An 18,297-nucleotide genomic window follows, 5' to 3' on the forward strand; every position below is an offset into this window, starting at 1 on the left:
AATAAAAACTATCACCATTATCATCATCATCATAATGGCTAAATAAGAGCATGAGTTATGGGATGGTATTGGAAATCAGGTGACAGTCTGAGTCAGTTTATTAATGAATGTGGACCAGGTTTCATTAAAGTCAGTTGATCCGTGGGTGAGAGTGGCAGTAATTTTTTCCAAAGATATGTGTTCTGTTAGAAGTTTTTTCCATTGTGCATCACTGAGGTGAACCTTTGATTTCCAGTTTAGGAGGACTGTTTTCTTGGCGATAGCTAGACCTGTAGAGAGTGAACAGGAGATGTGGTTATGGAGTTATAATGCTGAGAAATCTCCTAAAATGCAAAGGTAGGTGGGGGGGGGGGGTAAAGGGATGCAGCAGCCGAGTATGTGAGATAAGTGATCCGAGACTTGGACCCTAAAGTGTTTGACTGGAGTGCAGTGCCAGTTTCCCTATTTATGAGCAATAATTTTGCTATGGTTAAATTCAATTTACTAGCATTAATTTGCAGAGCTGGACATTTTTAAGAGAGGAGCAGGGCCACCCCAGTACTTTATTTTACTCTATTTGATATAAATTTCAGTCTGTTGACCGATTCATTTATTTGCTTTTGATTCAATTATGACACTATATACTAAGAAAAAATAAATAAAAACACACTTTTCATTGCAGGCTTCTCAAGGGCCCCTCCACACTGTGGACCCCGGTAATCAGTACCCCTTTCTCCCCTGTGCTATTTCCATTCTTAGATGTAAATTTGCAGGCTTGGAATATCCCACCATCCACAGTCCATAATATCACGAAAAGATTAGGAAAATCTGTGGAAAATCTCTGTGAGCGAGGGACAAAGTTGAAGGTCAGTACTGGATACTCGTGTTCCAAAGGCCCTCAGGCAGCACTGCTGTAAAAACAGGCATGATTCTGAACTGGAGACCACTGCATGGGCTCCAGAAATCATTGTCTGTCAACACAGCTGGCCATACCATCCACAAATGACAACTGAAGCTGTATTGTGCAAAGAAGAAGCCATACGTGAGCACGATCCAGGAACACCACTGTCTTAATTTTTTTTTCTTAAAAATTATGGAAAACTGTTCTGTGGTCAGATGACTCAAAATTTTAAAATTCTCTTGGAAACAACAGATGCCATGTCCTGGAGACTAAAGAAAAGAGGGTTGATCCAGCTTATCACCTGCATCTCTGATGGTATGTGGTTGCAGTAGTGCCTATGGTGAGGGCAGCTCACACATCTGGAAAGGAACTATCAATGCTGTAAAGTAGAGAGAGGTCTTAGAGCAACATATGCTCCCATCCAGACAACGTCTCTTCCAGGGAAGGCTTTGACTATTTCAGCAGGATGAAACTAAACCAGATACCACATCTGTCACAACAGCGTGGCTTCACAATAGAAGAGTCAGGGTGCTGAACTGGCCCGCCTGCAGTCCAGACCTTTCACCAATAGAAAACATCACAAAACCAAAAATTTGGCAAAGAAGACCCAGAACTGTTGACCAGTCAGAACTCATGAATGGGACAACATTCATCTCCCAAGCAACAGTAACTGGTTTCCTCACTCTCCAGCAATTTAGAAAGTGCTTTCTCTCTTTTGGTGGAAATTGTCACTGAAGATCATTGAGTTTCTGTATGTTTTGATACCACTGATAATTAGATCATGGGGATTTTATCATTTTAAAGCTAGGGTGGGAATAATTGGAGCTATGCATAATTTATAAGGTAATTTAAGAAAGTTTTTGTGCATTTAACGGTGTTTGGATTTTTTCTTTTTGCTTTGTTTTGATTATACAACATTAAAATTTCTCAGTTTTTAGGTGTCTAGGGCTTTAAATTTTTGTTGCTGTGGGGATAAAAAAAAGTTTAAATTCTGTTCGATCTCACGAGCAAAATGTACATTTCTGGTATAGTATAGGATTTTGTATAATTTTTTATTAACATTTTGAGAAATCAAAATATACCGTGTGTTGCCATTCAGGTTAAAAAAGGAAGGTTTTCCTTCATGTTTTCATCATTATGTTGGTAATTATGAACATCCTGTGCTCTTTATTATTGTAATAATAATAATAATAATAATAATAATAATAATAATAATAATAAATGTTAGATTCTTTATTGATGTATTTTGATTTTTTTTACATGATTTTTTTCATGATATTACTGGTTTGACTAAAGTAAAACGAGGCGTTTTTTTATATTTTACAAACATTCATAAAACAGCCACAAAATTATCTTGTGACTCATGCTGACCAGAAGAGGGCGCACTGTGCTAACAAATCAGCACCTGATGTCAAGCACAGTACCTCTCAGGTTTACTATATATCCAAATCTTTAGAGGAAAATACTCAGTTTCAACTGTATAAGTGTTTGTTTTAGCTGATGTTACTTAATAAGAACAGACATCTTTTTGCATCATAATAATCATTACAGCGATGTCTTGTAAAGGTGATGTTGATCATGGTCTTCAGTTACCATCAGAACTCACAACATGGGAAATGGAACAAAAAATAGTCAGGTATGACTGATGATAACATACAATGATCTAAACATGTTGAGTGAACAGCATATTTGTCATCTAATGTTACATTATTTTACTGCAAACAAACTATTTAATTAATACATCCTGATAGTTTACAAAAATGTACTATCAATTGGTTGATAATAAGCCTGTCCACAGAAGTTACTGGGCCCCTCAAAGGCCCAGTTCAAAGGCCCTCCACAGATGTGATTTGATAATGTCAACCCATGGATCAGTTATGTCGGCACTACGGCTACCATTCACCTCCTAGACCAGACTCAGCTGAAGCTAACTGATTAAATTTCTCTGAAAAGATTTTGTTAGAGTCATATATTCCAGAATTTCCCCTGTGGCAACGAAGGAAAGTATCATCTTATTGTATTAAACCTTTTCTCTTCCTTACTTTCCCAGTTTCCAAACTTTTGTTCCATCCTGGCATGGCTGCACATGCAGAGTCTAAAAGGAAATTCACCTAATTAAGTTCCACAGGCCGATTTATGATGTTAATAATCCAAAAAGCATAAGAAGAAAGGGGAAACAAGGTTATAACAGTTCAAGAAGGGATTCATGTTTGAAACACTCTGTTTTTCTGTCACCAAAGTTATAAAATGTGTATTTACCCTCACTGAAAGATTTTCCTTTTTTCCCATCCTAACTGGTAGCATTGCGTACTGGTAAATGATGGCTGTTAGATACTCTGGTATATGTGAGTGTCTAACAGGGCTGTCAAGATGAATTATGTTAAGCGTGAATGACTAAGGTCCAAAATTTGTGCAATTTAAAAAAAAAAATCACAATTAATTACATGATTTATAATCCCTTTCAACACACTTTAGTTAAGCCACATCCCTCAGTGATGTAAAATAAGCCATCACTGCTCCTTAATGTCTTATTTTAACTTTAGGTTCCTGCTAAAATCTGTAATCTACTTAGAAAAGCAACTCTGCATCCAAACAGGAAGTAGATTAATGCAGTAGAAAACTGAAACATGACACAAGAGCAGCTTTGAATGCAAAATAGTTGAATTTTTGAATGGCATTAAAAGAGTGTGATCAATTACATTTAACTACAGAAATACTGAGATTAACCGAAATTAAAAATTTGAATATTTTGACAGCCAAGTTTCTAATTGTTTGTAACCTAGGGAAGAAATGAGTGTCTAACTGCTGGTAAACCAGAGTATAAATGAGGAAGACTGATTATTGTATCATTGCTGTACAAGAAAGTTCAACAATAAATTGAAATAAAAACTATTTTTTGGAGCCTGAGCTGAGATACCACATAATGAAAATTGCACGTTCCCATCTGTGTGATGTCATATTTGTGGGCGGGGCATGCGTCAACAGGAGGTTAACTTTGTCATTCAAGAGGTGTGGAAATGTTTTCACTACCTTTCATCTTAAAGTCACAGACAAAACTCGACCACTATAAATTTCTTAAACTTCTGATACAAACTTCTGAGTGATGTACTACTGCAGAAAAACCAGTAGACAATTTTATTTTGTTTTTTTCATTTATTTTAATTATTTTTCAAATTAGGTTGTTTCTTTCTGTCCAAACCACCCTAACCCTCTTGATATGGATTAGCATAAATTTGGATGATTAAGGCAAAGCTAAAGATGTTTTTGATATGAAAAATATGAGCAAACTTGTGATAGAAAACCTCGGTGTCTAGATCCTTCAACTACCACACAGTGTTCATGGACAACCGGATTTAGCACTGATATAACTCTGCTAGTACTTTTCAGCTTAAAACTAGCTATACCTTCTTTACAATGTATTCAATCCATTTTCAATGTGAAGCACTATTTGAGCTCAAAATGGCAAAAATTGTGGAAATATAATGTCAAAATTTGGTGAAATATCCTCTGTCGGTCACCATAAACGGTTTGGACCATTTTTTAAAATAATGTGTTGGCCATTACTCCTTGAAACATGATAAAACCATCCTTTTACCCGAAATATGGGGTAGCATCTTCAGTGTAACAGAAATGCTGGCTAATGTTGGACTTTTACTTTCAGTTCTTGACAAGCAAACTAAATAAAGACCAATTCAAAAGTTGTCCCAACAACCCTGAATTCATCCTTTGTTTTTCGTAAAAAGAAAAAAAAAAGTGTAGAGTTTCGAGGTTCTTTGAACGCAGCATAATATTCCTAAATGGGAGGCCCGTGAGTGGGAGGAGGTTGGCGGTGCGTTTCTGTGCAGTGAGGCGGTTCCTGCCCTGCCAGCTTCAGACTGCGGCGGGCAGAGCAGTACGTTACAGAAATGGCGGAGGGGGAGTTGGACGTCGACTCGCTGATTTCCAGGCTTTTAGAGGGTGAGTTGCGACCTTTCTATCTAATGTCATCGACAAGCTAACTGCTTTAAGTCCTCTTTGTCGTATGGGCGTCGTTTTGACACGAGTTGAAAAGAAAAAGGCCTGATTTAACATTACTTGCTAGCTTATCCCGGTGTTGCGGTTTACAAAGTGACCGTGCCAAGTGGTGACTTTATGCCGAATCTGTCTGTGGTTGTCGTAGTCACAAAGGATGTTGAATACAGAACATGTCAAAACAAATGCATACTTATCGAGTCTGTCCGTTACTTTCACATCAAAAATACTCACAAGATATGCCTGTGATAAAAATTTAAACAATAGGTGCTCACTAGACCGCCTTGATATCTGTAACGACAACGGCTGAAAGTCACCAGGTTACACGGCTACTTTGTACACTGTAACACCGGTGTACGAAAGGAGTGGACAGGACCAGTCCCGTCTGTCGACAATCCTAAAGTCACAGACACACTTTCATCAAAGTTATTTGGATTTACCAGATAAAAGCACTCCATTTTAAGATAAACGTATTCGTTGAAAGTGAATTTAAGATTGTAATGAAACAAAGTTGTAAGTTGGAGTTCTGCCCCAACTGGTCGAGTAAGAGAAAACTAACTATTGACATTTAATTCATCCTTAAATTGTGTCGTCACACTTAGCATTACATCAATACTGATGTCATCGTTTTGGCATGGGGCAGATAAATCACTACCTTGCCTAGCTATTACACCAGGAACCCCTCAGTCATTAAAACGATCCAGCTTTTATTCCCGCATACATTTGAACTACATAATAGGTGGGCGGTAGCTTTTTGTACATACCAGTCCCATAAGCTGACTTTTCTTTCAAAATAAAGTGTAGTGTTTTAACTAAAGTACGCTGAATATTTCTTTAAACCCATTGTTAATTTGCTGTAATGTTTAATATATGCTCTAGCGCCCATATGAGTAGTTTTGCTGCAGTTTACCATTGAAATTGACGTTTTGAACTGGGATGAAAGTTTTTGGAGAAGAGAAGTGGAATGCAGAAGAGTTGTAGTATTTATATGTGGGGAATGTTAATGTTTACACAAGCAGTGGGACTTGATTTTCTCAGCTATAAGCTTTTACCATGTTGGCAATCCAAACTAAAGCTCATTTTTAACATCAATAATAAACCATGAATCCAAAAAGTTGCTATAATTCAGCCAAACAGTATCATACTTCCAGCTATTGTTTCTATTAAAGCAAATTTAAGAAGTACTAACTCTGCTCTAATCTCTGCATGTATTGTATAATTGTGCAAACACAAAAGCAAGTTTTGTATTCATCTTCTCATTTAAATTTTTTTGCAAATTTGAATGCACACTGTGTGAACACAGTGTGTTTTGGTAGTTTCAATCTTTATTTCAACAATCATTTTAACAATGAAGTGCACTTCAGGGGCGGTCTTTTCTTGTACAAACCAGTCACATATGTTGATATTACTTATAAAACAACACATAATTTGATATATGAAGCATTTGAGTTGTTTGTATTTGGTTTAAAGATGTTTGTTTAATAGGATTTGGTGTAAGAAATTCTAAGAAAGGATGCCACAGTTATGGTGTGGTTGTGGGGAAACTGCTGAATGTTGACATAAGCAGTGTGTCTTGACTTTTCCCACGTGACAGTGTTAATTATTCATCATATTATTCTAACCATATTGATATGTTTTGATACCACAGTAACAAAATAAAAGTCCTCAGTTCACAAAACTGGGCAATTTTTGGTCTTCAAAGTGCAAACAAACTCCTTTACACAGTTTAAACTGTAAAACACTTTGGCAATATTTCTGATACACAGTATAACAAGTGTTTGAATTTAAGATTTTATTGAATCTGTGTTACTGAGGTGAGGCCACGTTGGCAAAAATTGACAAATAGGATTTTACTGGGCATTATTTTTACCAGCAAAGGTGGCAAAAAGTAGTGAAATCCAAGTTTTCCATGAACATTTTAGTGGTCGATGAGGGATCTGCACACAGAAAGAGGCAAGGAAACATTTATTTGGAGCAGAAAGAGCATACAAAACAGTTTTGTGTCACAATATTGATTATTATCTTTAAAATGAAAGTCTTTTTTATGCACTGTTCAAATCATACTGATTTGGCCATTTAATCAACACAAGCTAAACTAATAAAAAAATAAACACACAACATTAACATCTTTACTGTTTTTGTTACTTTACTTTCAAGTTTGTATGAAAAGTTTGAGCAATTTAATGACTGCTTATTCAATGACCCCTACACTAGTGCTGCACAATGAACCACACTGCAGTCGCCATGTCAGGCTGTGCAATTACATAAACACACAAAAAGGCTGCTATTATTTTTGTATTAAGTGGTATTTGAAAGGTTGCAAAAAATGCATGCAGAAAGGGCTATAAGTTTACAACAGTGACACTATTGCACTTTATAGAAGTACTTTTATTTTGGAAAAAAAGCTTTAAGTTTTTGGAACATATTAAGTTATTTTGAAAGCAGTACTTTATTGTATCTTTTATGCTACTTAGTATTTGCATGTTTTGAGTTGAGAAAAACACTTAAAACTATCCATGGATTTTCCTTGACAACCATGCAAATAGACATTTGATAAAATATTGTATTGGTATTGTAAATTGCCCATTAATGCCAAATCTTGTGGCACTACTGTAAACTCTTACATACCGTTTGTTAAAAAAAAAAAAAGAGAAAAAGAAAAAGAAAATCTTCATTATTTCAATCACTGTTGTGGTCAAACCACAAACATGTAATGATTGGTCATATTTGGTCATATTTTTAATTAAAGGAGAAACATTTAGCATCTAATTTGCAAAAATTTGTTGACAACATTTGGAAAATTGTGTTGAATTGGCAAGGAAACCCTTGCTCTTCACCATTTCTACCCCCTTTGTCAAATGTTGCCAGTGTATTTGTGCAGTTTAGACAGTATGCTGGAGTTGCCCTGCAATTTTAGTGATTTAAAGCAATAAATTGACCAGTATTGGCTGTCTAGGTCTTTTATTTTTGTTTAGTTGTATCAAACGTATCAATATTATCTAATAGTGTAAATGCTTTTAAATTAGATGAGTGAATAAAAGATGACTGCCCCATTTAGGCCTGATTTAAAAAAATATTAACATAAACTACATCAAGTGATATTGTCTTGTAGTAAAGCTTGGTTAAAAATGCAGTTGATATATTGCCCCCCCCCCCCCCAATTCAGTGTAAAAGTTGCAATCTTTTACCTCAGCAGCACAGATCTGTGTTGTTATGCTGTCCATTAGTGCAACTGTTGCTACAACACATTTCACCATATATTGTATAATAATGCAGAAAGTTGCATAAGCAAACATCTTCTTGTTCAGCTTTTATGTAAGTTTGAATATAGTGTCTTTTGTAAGTCTTAATCTGTTAATGCAGCCCTGTGCAACCAGAGGACTTTCTAAGAAAGACTCTCTGTTGCTCCTTCTCCATTGTTATGTGTTGGGTATCAGTGAAGGACTGTTAGCAGAGCTAAATAAGGGATCCTCCTGACATAGGTGAGCTGATGTGTCTCCTTGCTTTCATTGAGACTCCGTCCCTCCGTGTCTTCAGCACTCAGCCGAGGCCTCACTGAACAAACAGTCCTGATCGATCGCCTGTCACACAAGAACACAGATTCAACGTGCTAAAAATCACACACACATAGAAAAGGGTTTGGGAGCTCATGCTAATGAATGAGCACGCTGTGGATAAACATGTCAGTATATAACCCAATCATCCGGATTGATTGGAGCTGCTTACATAATAGTGCCTGTTTGCTCTTGGTGTGCATGTGTCCGCTCGTGTTGTCAGCTGGGTTAAAGCTATGCTGTAGCCACTTTTCTTGATTTGGCTGCTTTTGAATGCAGCAACCAGGAAACCTCAGAGGAGGAAATTGGAGGGATCAGGCCCTAAAGGCTTCCAGATGTGAGCTGTGCATATATACAAGCATCCATTTTCTTAACCCACTTTCTCTTTCCATTCACTGTTTTTTTTGTTTCCAACCAGATCCTTTTTGGTGTGAAAACACTAGTAGAGATGTGAAAGTAGGTTGGCCAAGTTTCTATTATTTTGGTTTTTCATTTGTTGAGAAACATGCTTCATAAGCTCTCAAAGGCTAACCCTTACCCAGAAGTCAAACTTTATATTTAGCACATTTCCCACTTCCTGTTTATTTTTCACCATGATGATAATGGACTTTATTTTACATCTTAATGTGGTACATATGTGTGCCAGTTTTCATGCATGTAGCTCAAACCCACTCGTTGGGCTGGGTTTAAGTTGGTGCTGTGGAGGCATTTTGTGACGCACATGCACAAAAGCACTACGGTATTCAGATTTTCACCATGATTGAATTTTGTGCAACTTTTGGTACATTTTTTAGCATGTTAAAAGCACAAAATTTGCAAGACATTTGCCAAAATAAAAAAAGCAATGCGTCCTTCAGTGTCATCAGGGTTACCGCACCTGTTGGTGCATTAGCCCTAATTACAAAGAGCCTAGTGGGGCGGCAGATGCCTCGCTGGTTTGGTAGCACCCAATGTATGAAACCTTGCAGTCTGAGCAGGTGGCCCAGGTTTAAATCTGTGCCTTGCATGCACACTCTCTCTCTGATATTGTACGCTGTCCACAAAAAACCCCAAAGTAAATCCTTAAAAACGATCCATAGTAACAAAGATCTGATATCCTGACAAATTTAAAAGTCTAGGTGCCACAATTTCTCAACTCTGTCAAAAATACAGTCTGAAACACTTTACCAGTCATGTATGATCGCAAATAAAACGTGTAAATTTGCAGAATTGTGGCTTACTTTGCTTAAAATATCTGTGCCATTATCAGAATGAATGCTCTGTTATCTTTTGTAGCCTCTGATTTCCAAATCAACCAGCTGTTCTGCTCTAAATCAAAGAAAATGTAAACAGAAACTGATCAGATCTTTGTTTACAGATTACAACACTCGCACTGTTTTATCTGCTTCTAAGGCTGCAAAACTTGAAGTAGTTTTGTTGTTTTAATGGTGTGAGCACTTGCCATAAACACCTGAGAATTTATTGCAATACATTAAATGTTTTTTCATGCAAAAAGCAATGTTTTCTTACACATCATAACTATCAAGGTTAAGTTACAATCTATTATGAGTAATATCTGACTGGATGGGCACTTTAATGTTTGATTGTTGCCTTTTGTTTGTCTTCCTCTGCTTGGCTTCATCTGTCTCCATCCTCTTCAGTCTCTTACGGGGCTTTTCTATTACAAGGGGCGTTCAGCTTGACTTGGTTTGACTCGGCATGGCAGTCCAGACCATTTGCTTTTCCACCACAATCGAGCTGCCCGTTTGAGGGCACTTCTAGAGCTGATGACGGGCATTCTGAACCCTCAGCCTCAGAAGCCGAAGGGGTCAATCTCCCCTGGCAAATCACACCGTGCGGCAAGCTTGGAGGCGAGGCTGGCTCGTTTTGGCCCTGCTCTAGAGCTGGACCATTCTTGGCATGGCAAAACTGGTGACGGAAAAGTAAGTCAGCACGGCTTGGTTTGGCTCGGTGCTGCCAAAAGTCAGTGGAAAAGCCCCATTAGTCACAGTACAGAGACAGGCTGGCTGGCTTCTATTTAGCTGAAGGCTGGTGTGTGAACTAGTGCTGTAAAGCCATATGCACGGTTCGTGCCAAAGTTACATAGTGCTGAAAGCAGGTTATTGAGTCTCTCTGTGGTTTGGGGCAGATTTTCCCAGTTGAAAGTTATTATACTGTTAGATCACAGTTGAAACTACTATTTTAGGATATAAAGGTTGAATATTGTTGCTTTAAGTGTTGATCATGTCTGAAAAGAGCATTTATCAAAAATATAGACGTACTAGTTCATATGCAGGCAAAAGTACAACTCCCACCCTCTCAACTGTCTCTTGTTTATCTCTGTAGGCGCTTCATTTTATTTTAAGACTTGCCCTCAAACAACACAAAGACCTTTATCTTATCTGATGAACTCCTAATATCCTTAATTTGAGTTTACTTAACAAGATTACATCTACAGCCTGATTTAATTTACTTAATTCACTGTCCGTGTTTTCTTTTTTCTTTCATTCAGCTCAAAAATGAAGAACTAAGTAGTCATTTCTTGTCTTTTTAATGAAATAGATGACTTTCTTTGTTATGTAAGACATGGTTTCCTGCACTACTGTAACAGGAGGTAAATATCTCACTTCGTCAATGAGTTGCAGAAACCTACATAGTCATACAGACACAGCCTGTGCACATATGGAGAGCTCTGTGATCTCCCACTAAATGTCAACAGGCACAGCTGTTCCTGCTGGAAATGAACCTACCCTTTTAGTGACACATACAAAGGGGGGGGGGCTACAGTAATACAGTAGACCTCAGTGCAGTTGTTTATTTGAGCCCCTCCAATTTTAGCACAGATACATTAGAATAGCTTTTTACCTTAACTAATTAGTGATTAAAATAGTCTATATAAATAAACCCCACCCAGTATAAGTTTAGTGCTTTATGTTAAAGAAAACTTTATCATATATGTGAGTTTGTGTTTTATTTAAAGAAACAGGCTTATAAAAACAACCCAAACTTAGTTTTAGAGGGTAATAGAAATTCAAAGGCATTTTTGCAGGTATATAAAGCTGCTGTTTGTGTTTCAGGGACTTTCAGCAAGCTCACTTGCTGAATACTTTCTGATACTTTCACTGCAGTTATTCTCTAAAAGAAGTTAGAAACACGTCGACAACTCTGCACAGACATGAAGGAAGATTCTGATGCTGAGGATGAGACTCTCTGTGCTCCACCTTTCGTCTCCCCCTCTGTCCTCACTAACTCTTTAATTCACTGGTGGGCAGTTCAGTTTTTTGCATCTAATGAAGATGCATGTGTTAACATTAATGTTGTTACAGATAGAGAGCAGAGGAGAAAGACAGCAGTGTCTCCTGGTGTGGCAGCTTCTCAAGGCAAAACAACAATTAACTTTGGCTTATCATTTCAAATTCACACAGATTCAAGGGTAAAATCAGTTAGGAATCATGTTTAATAGTTCTGAATATGATTTTTGCCATAATTAAGCCACCCTAGCTGACAGCTTCACAGCCCTGTACAAACACTAACACCCATAAGATGACCTAAATATGAAAAAAAAACCCCAGACACTTCAGAGAGCAGAATCACTGCAGACTTGTCTTCTGGTGTACTACTGATAATTCAGATGAAATGTTCAATAGTCAGGCCTGGGGCTGTGCAATATATTGAATACACTCGATGTATGTGAGATGTATAAAATGACTATATCATGAACATCGAGTATAAATTACATGGAAGTATTGAGCCATTAGCGTGCAATTCTCTCATAAGTTTCCCTTCTCCCATTGTCCCTGAACACCTCTCTCTCACAAAGCAGAGAGCTCACTCCCCCGCCCATCCAGAAAACTCTCCTCGACTCATACACGTTTATGTATCCGCTGCGCTGAGAGAAGCAAGGGAGACCGAAGGAAGTTAACAGACCGCTAACTTGCGTTAGCGGTCTTTAGAGACGGATATAGAGAAACAGCACTGGATCTGTCGTCTGGCAGTGGTTCAGATTTTAAAAGGAGGACTTCAAACAATCACGGCTATCGCAAAATGCAATATTACGCCGAGATTAGGGCAACAGTAACAGAGCACATCACCAAAGACATGACCCCAGTAAGTGTTGTTGAAAAGCCAGGATTTAAAAATCTCACAAAGACACTCGACCAAAAGTATGGTTTGCCTGGATGTGTTTTTTTTTTGCTGACAACTCCCTGTCATAGTTGCACATGTCAGAGAGACGCTGACCCAGCAGCTAACAAATGTGATCCACCTCTCCACAGCTACATAGCTTTTTTCTCAGCCTAACGTTCATAAATAAACACGTATGATAAATGAATCCAGATTGTGTAGATCAGTTGTCTTTATGAAGGATACTTGCTGAATTCTTCTTTTAAGGGAAGTTTGGTACTACTTTTTTGAACAAAGGGAGTGAAATGTTGGCTGAATAAGGATGACTTCTCTGCTACTTTTATCAGGTTATGCTGCCCCCTGTTGGAGGTCGTAGTCTACTACAAAGCTAAGTGGACTCACAAACAACTAGACCTGCTGATTAGTCAAAATACTAAATAAGATCGTATTGGCGCTGGCCATTCTCACTCAGATGATCTGTAAAGGCAGTAGTAATACATGAACTGGCATCCTTGAACGTGTCCCAACATTTTTGGTACTAAAGCGCTTATATGAACCAGTTTGGAAATAAAATTATGGTTGGCTTAAATAATTTTCAGTTTGCTTTGCCTGATTGCATGTGTGCAAAAACATGTTTATTTTTCACCATCTGTACCATAAAACTGATAATAGTTGACATTTTCAAAAGTTAGTTGGTAGAAGATGAGGTTCAATGTACTCAGAAGTTATTTCAGATTAATCAGCTGTAGTGAGAGGACATCTAAAGACACTCACGCCCACAGAGTGCACGTGTCCCTCAGCAGTTGTCGGAGGACGGGTTGACAGGCGTTGTCTAGCCGACAGGCTAAACCTGATCGACTGACAACATGGTTTACAATCACTGGAGCTCCTCGGTGGCCTCAGAGTGCAACTTTCTGCCCTCTCTGGTTTCATTTGTCACTCTCAATACAGTGACATGTCACTCGCTGTCTTGTGACCAGTCCTGTGAGTCAGGGTTTAAAGGTACACAGTAGAAAGGGTCATAGACGAACTTTTTGGAGCCATTTGTCTGTGTGATTAAAAGTGACGCGTTTGTCTGTGAGATTCTGCCTGGATGTTTGCATGTTAAACCTCCTTCAAAAACGCATCAGCTCAGTGATGGCCAGCCTCTCTCTGGTTCACATTGGGTCCCTGCTGACTCACATTGTCGGCCCCTATAGCTCACACAGAGCTAGGAGAGGAGCAGCATTACTTTAATACCATTGTAACATGACGCCTGTTGTGGGATTTACTTTAATATCTTCATCAAAGTAAGAGGCTTGACTGTCAACCCAAAAATACAAGTGTATGGGGTGTCTTTTTTTAGCACCCACATTTACGTTAGTAGCTCTGGAGGGAGATGAGTAAGAGGTCGAGTCAAGCTGTATAAAGAGCGAGATGGTCAGGGAGGTGTTACAGAGGTGAGCTGGGATCAGTGGAGACAGCAGGGGAGCACATGTGAGCATGTCTGACTGCTTATGTTGAGCTTCTGCCGTGTCGTGCTTTCTTGCAGTCCTGCTGTGCCGTAACACAAAAGTGAATCTAAAGATGGGAACACAAATGTGCTGTCGCACAATCAGTATGATGGGCATCATGTTGGTGGAGCTTTGTTAGAGCGCTGTCACAGAAATCAACTGTGCAAAGCAAGAGAGCAAATTAATGTTAATTTTTCAAATTTTCCATCACACTGTAGAACCCAGTTATTTAACAGAACTAAACAAATCAGAGGAATTTGATTCGATAAACATTTTAAGTAAGAAGTACTGAAAAAAATAATATTTGTAAGGAAGCTTAAATCAAACGATCAACAGCTTGTTAAGAACTTGTAACGTACCTTACATCTGACTTTGGTTTTATGTTAGTTCACCATTGTATGCAAATACCACGCAGTGCTGCTAGTTTGACATGCTGCTATGTCTGGAAGGTGTACAGTGCACACTGAACCAGGCGATACCTTAACTGTAAGTGTAGCACAGCTTATTTTAAAATGCATTTGCGCCCTATAGATCGGATCTTACTAACTGAGTGGGTAGCTTCACTCAGGGTACAAAAGCACCAAGAACATGTGCAAACAAATCTTAATGGTAATAACTAAGGCTGAACTATTTTGAAAGATTATCTTATTGTGATTATTTTGACTCATATTGCAAATGTGATATGTATTGAAGGGAGTGATGTTGCCTGCGTTATTTGTTGTGTGAAGTGTTTTCAGAGAGGCCCAATTTCGGCTCTGAAAATGTTGTGATAACAGCTGTAAGTATGGTCCACAAAGTGTGTAGTTAAACAATCTGACAGATCCAGATGGCTCTTTAAGAGAAAACTGTTCTTTACAGGAGATTTTACACGCCAAAACTTGCTTGTGTCTATGCTCATAAACAAAAAGGGCGTCTAAGTGCAGTTTTCCACGCTGATGTTATGAGCTGTGGAGTTGATTGTGCCACATAAAGCCTACAGGCCACCTGTGCTGGCAGACTAGACAGAGAGCCTGTTGTCACCACAACTCAGACCAGTGTGGGCGCAGCGTGGGCCTGCTGGGAAAGCTGGAGGCTTGTAATAGCTGCTTTACTGCTGCACATAGAAATACAGCACCAAACGTAATCAGCAGCAGAAGGAGGGTTTGTAACAAGAGGACAGAAAAACAGAGTGCACACAAACATGAAGGGAAAACTGCAACTTCAGCTGAAAACAAGAGTATTGATTCCTGAGTACAATCTGAAACATGATGCAAAGTGATTTACTCAAACAGGACAACTGAGTCACGTCCCAGGAGTGGCTCTGTGATGAGGCAATTACAGTATTGATCTGTGTTCTCCAAAGTCATGAGACGTCATATCTACGTGATAAAACACCTCACTGCCAGTTACAACACATCCTCATACTTAAACAACAGACAAAGAAGATCTCAGAGGGCTCAGGAGAGCCTTTTGACTGCTGGGAGTACCAAAAAAAGGTGTGGAAGGAAACAAAAACACTAGAACAGTGTCAGCAGATTATGAAAAAGCAAAAGAGCCCAGCCATCTTAAGTAATAACGAATTAAAAAAGTTTTCTTACCTTCTTACCTTTTCTTACAGGGTGTCTAAAGTTCCTGTAGATGAGTCCTATACATGGATACACCATTTAATGCTTGGTGCCACAGTAAAGCTAATGAAGCATAGCCAAAGAAGCTATGCTAAAAGGTAGCTGGGCTGCTGAGGCACCACAGCTGAAGCTGTCACATTTTAACCCCAGCACAGCTTCAGCTTGACTCTGGTTCTGCTCGAGGTTCCTGCCTGGTAAAAGATTTTCCTTGCCCCTTGCTAAATGCTGCACACTGCTGAGCTCATTGTGGATTTCTGCTGTGTTTATCCTTAAAGATTTTCTGAGAGTATGGTCTAGTGTAGCGCTGCACAATTGATCTAAAGACAACAGCTATTGCAGTGGCAGGCTGTGCCTGTCCATAACTTCATAAAAGTGAGCAATTATTCTGTATTAAGAAGCACCTGGAATGTTTACAAAAATGCTCACAGAAAGGCCTTTAAGTTTACAATAGTGCTACTTTCGCACCTTGTTTTTTTTTAAAAAGCATAACCTTTCAATTTTTGGAAAATATTCTATTATTTTTAAAGCAGTACTGTAAAAACTTTTGATTTTGTATTTTTTCATGCTACTTAATGTAGCATGTTGCATGCATTGTATTTCTTTGCATTTTCCTTGATTACTAAAGAGGTAGTGAACACTTTAACATTTTTTGCCATCTGTACTGAAGTAATTTACTGAATTATAATAAAACACATCAGTATTGGTGTTATAGCTGAAATTTGCACCAAACTGATAAAAATCTGGATTTTATGGCTTTTAATTAGCTCAAACGGACATCTGCCTTGAAAAATCTTTTCTGAAAAGGTGGGGCTTAAGTGGCGTAGAAACCGACCATCGGTAGGTTTCTGTGTCACAAACTCTATATAAAAGGTAGAGCGTTACCGCCTCTAACTGTCTTTACCATTCAGAGACCACTCCCATCCTCTCCTGCACTGCTTCAGGTCTGAGAGCTTCAGCTGTTGTAACGCTGCTGCTGGAGCAAATGACCTGAACAGGTAGTGCTCAGGACCACCACCGTCCGCCACCACACTATAGCCTGCGTCAGGGGACTCTAGATGGGAAAACTCCACTTTAAAAGATCACTATGAGGCAGCAGTGTTGTGGGACTCTGTCTGTGTCTCTCTCTGACAAGGGGACACCACTGTCATTCCTGCCTCAACTGGAAAACCCCGTCCTTTTCCCCTCCCTCCTCTCAGTACCAAACTGCTCACTTTCTGGGCATTTTTTGAATTACGGAGGTGGGCGGAGTTAGATCTGAGCCGGGGGTTCACTTACACTTTAAGCAAGTTGACTTATGATACCATTTATGCCATATCACAATTGCAATCGCAATATTGTCCAGTATGATTGTAGTTGCATATTACTTCCAAGTCATGCAGCACTAGTATGATCCCTACACTTCTGATTAAAGGGATTTATCCTACCTGGTTAACACAGTTGCCTGGAGAGAAGCCAAGTCTCTTAGTCCTGCAGACCACCTACTACATGTCTAGCCAGATGTTGGTAGACGAAAGTCTTCAGAAGTCTTGTAAGGAACTAAGAGGCTAGCTGCACCTTTTTAACAGCTTTTCTCCCTTGTTTAGTCCTGAAGTGCTTTTATTGTGGGTTGAGTAATGTAACCTAGTAATGATTTGTTGTTCATGAACGAGCCAGTTCTACAAATTGGCTCTTTTATATGAACAACATGAGGTGGCTCCGTTTGAGAGTCAGTAACCCTTTTTTCCTATTATTGTCGTTATTTAGAAAGCCTAACTGGTACTAGATGGAGAGCCACTTTGGCAGACTTTTATTTGTAAGCTGAGCCAAATGATCCTGATCTCTAAAAACAGAGGTATTTCCCATCACAAAGAGTGAGACTGGACAGACATCAGCTGTGGAACAGAAGTTAGATCTGGGTTTACTGTGCCAAATGGTACTTAAACTCAGGGTATCCGCGGGGTCTTAAAAAGTCTAAAATCCATTACTTTGAATTTAAGGCCTTAAAATGTCTAAAATTCTCTAAAAATCTCATAAAATGTCTTAAATACAATTTTTAAAGGTCTTAAAATGTATTATTAATGTATTATTATAACTGAATCACAGAATTGGCCAATAAAAATGGAATTTACAATTTAACATGGAAATAGAATGAATTTGACTGAAATGCTGTGTTTTTTTTTGAAAGAGGAACGTTTATCTGAGGAATATGCCCCCGGGGGAACACTAAAGCGCGCACAACTTGTCCCTCACTCACCCCACCCCCTCTTAAACAATAACAGCATGTCAAAGCGGCTGCACGAAACATTGGCAAACATCACGTAGCCCCATACAGGTCTGTACCGTGGAACTTAATGTTGCACCTTCAAGAAAAATCATCCATGCTTCGAGTTATTTTACCTCACCACACCACCTGAGCCTCGCGTGAGGTGAGGCACACCGCTCACCCCTCAGAGGCTAAAAATCAAGTCGGATGGACTTGAGATTTTAAGAAGTCCCGTAGTCTAAATGATGTTAAATTAGCTTAATAATACCTCCTGTAGATATTGTAGTTCCCTTTGGTTGCTTAATGAGCCAACACGTGTCTGTATTAACGTAGCGCTCTGATATGAGGCAGACGGTCAGACAGCAAAGAAGGAGAGAGATGAGGAGAGAACTGTTACCTTCAGGAGTAGAAC

General features: G+C 38.8%; 1 protein-coding gene across 1 annotated transcript in view; it reads left to right on the plus strand.

Annotated features, from left to right (window-relative positions):
* Positions 1–4,700: 4,700 nt before the first annotated feature.
* The window catches only part of LOC121504511 (serine/threonine-protein phosphatase PP1-beta catalytic subunit), a 39,354-nt gene continuing 25,757 nt past the window's right edge, over positions 4,701–18,297 (plus strand). Inside the window, exon 1 of the mRNA XM_041779324.1 lies at positions 4,701–4,837. Within this exon, the coding sequence (XP_041635258.1) occupies positions 4,786–4,837 (52 nt within the window). The 5' untranslated portion in view covers positions 4,701–4,785. The remainder of the gene's footprint in view (positions 4,838–18,297) is intronic.

Source organism: Cheilinus undulatus, linkage group 22 (assembly GCF_018320785.1).
Source record: "Cheilinus undulatus linkage group 22, ASM1832078v1, whole genome shotgun sequence".
Taxonomy (NCBI): Eukaryota; Metazoa; Chordata; class Actinopteri; order Labriformes; family Labridae; genus Cheilinus; species Cheilinus undulatus.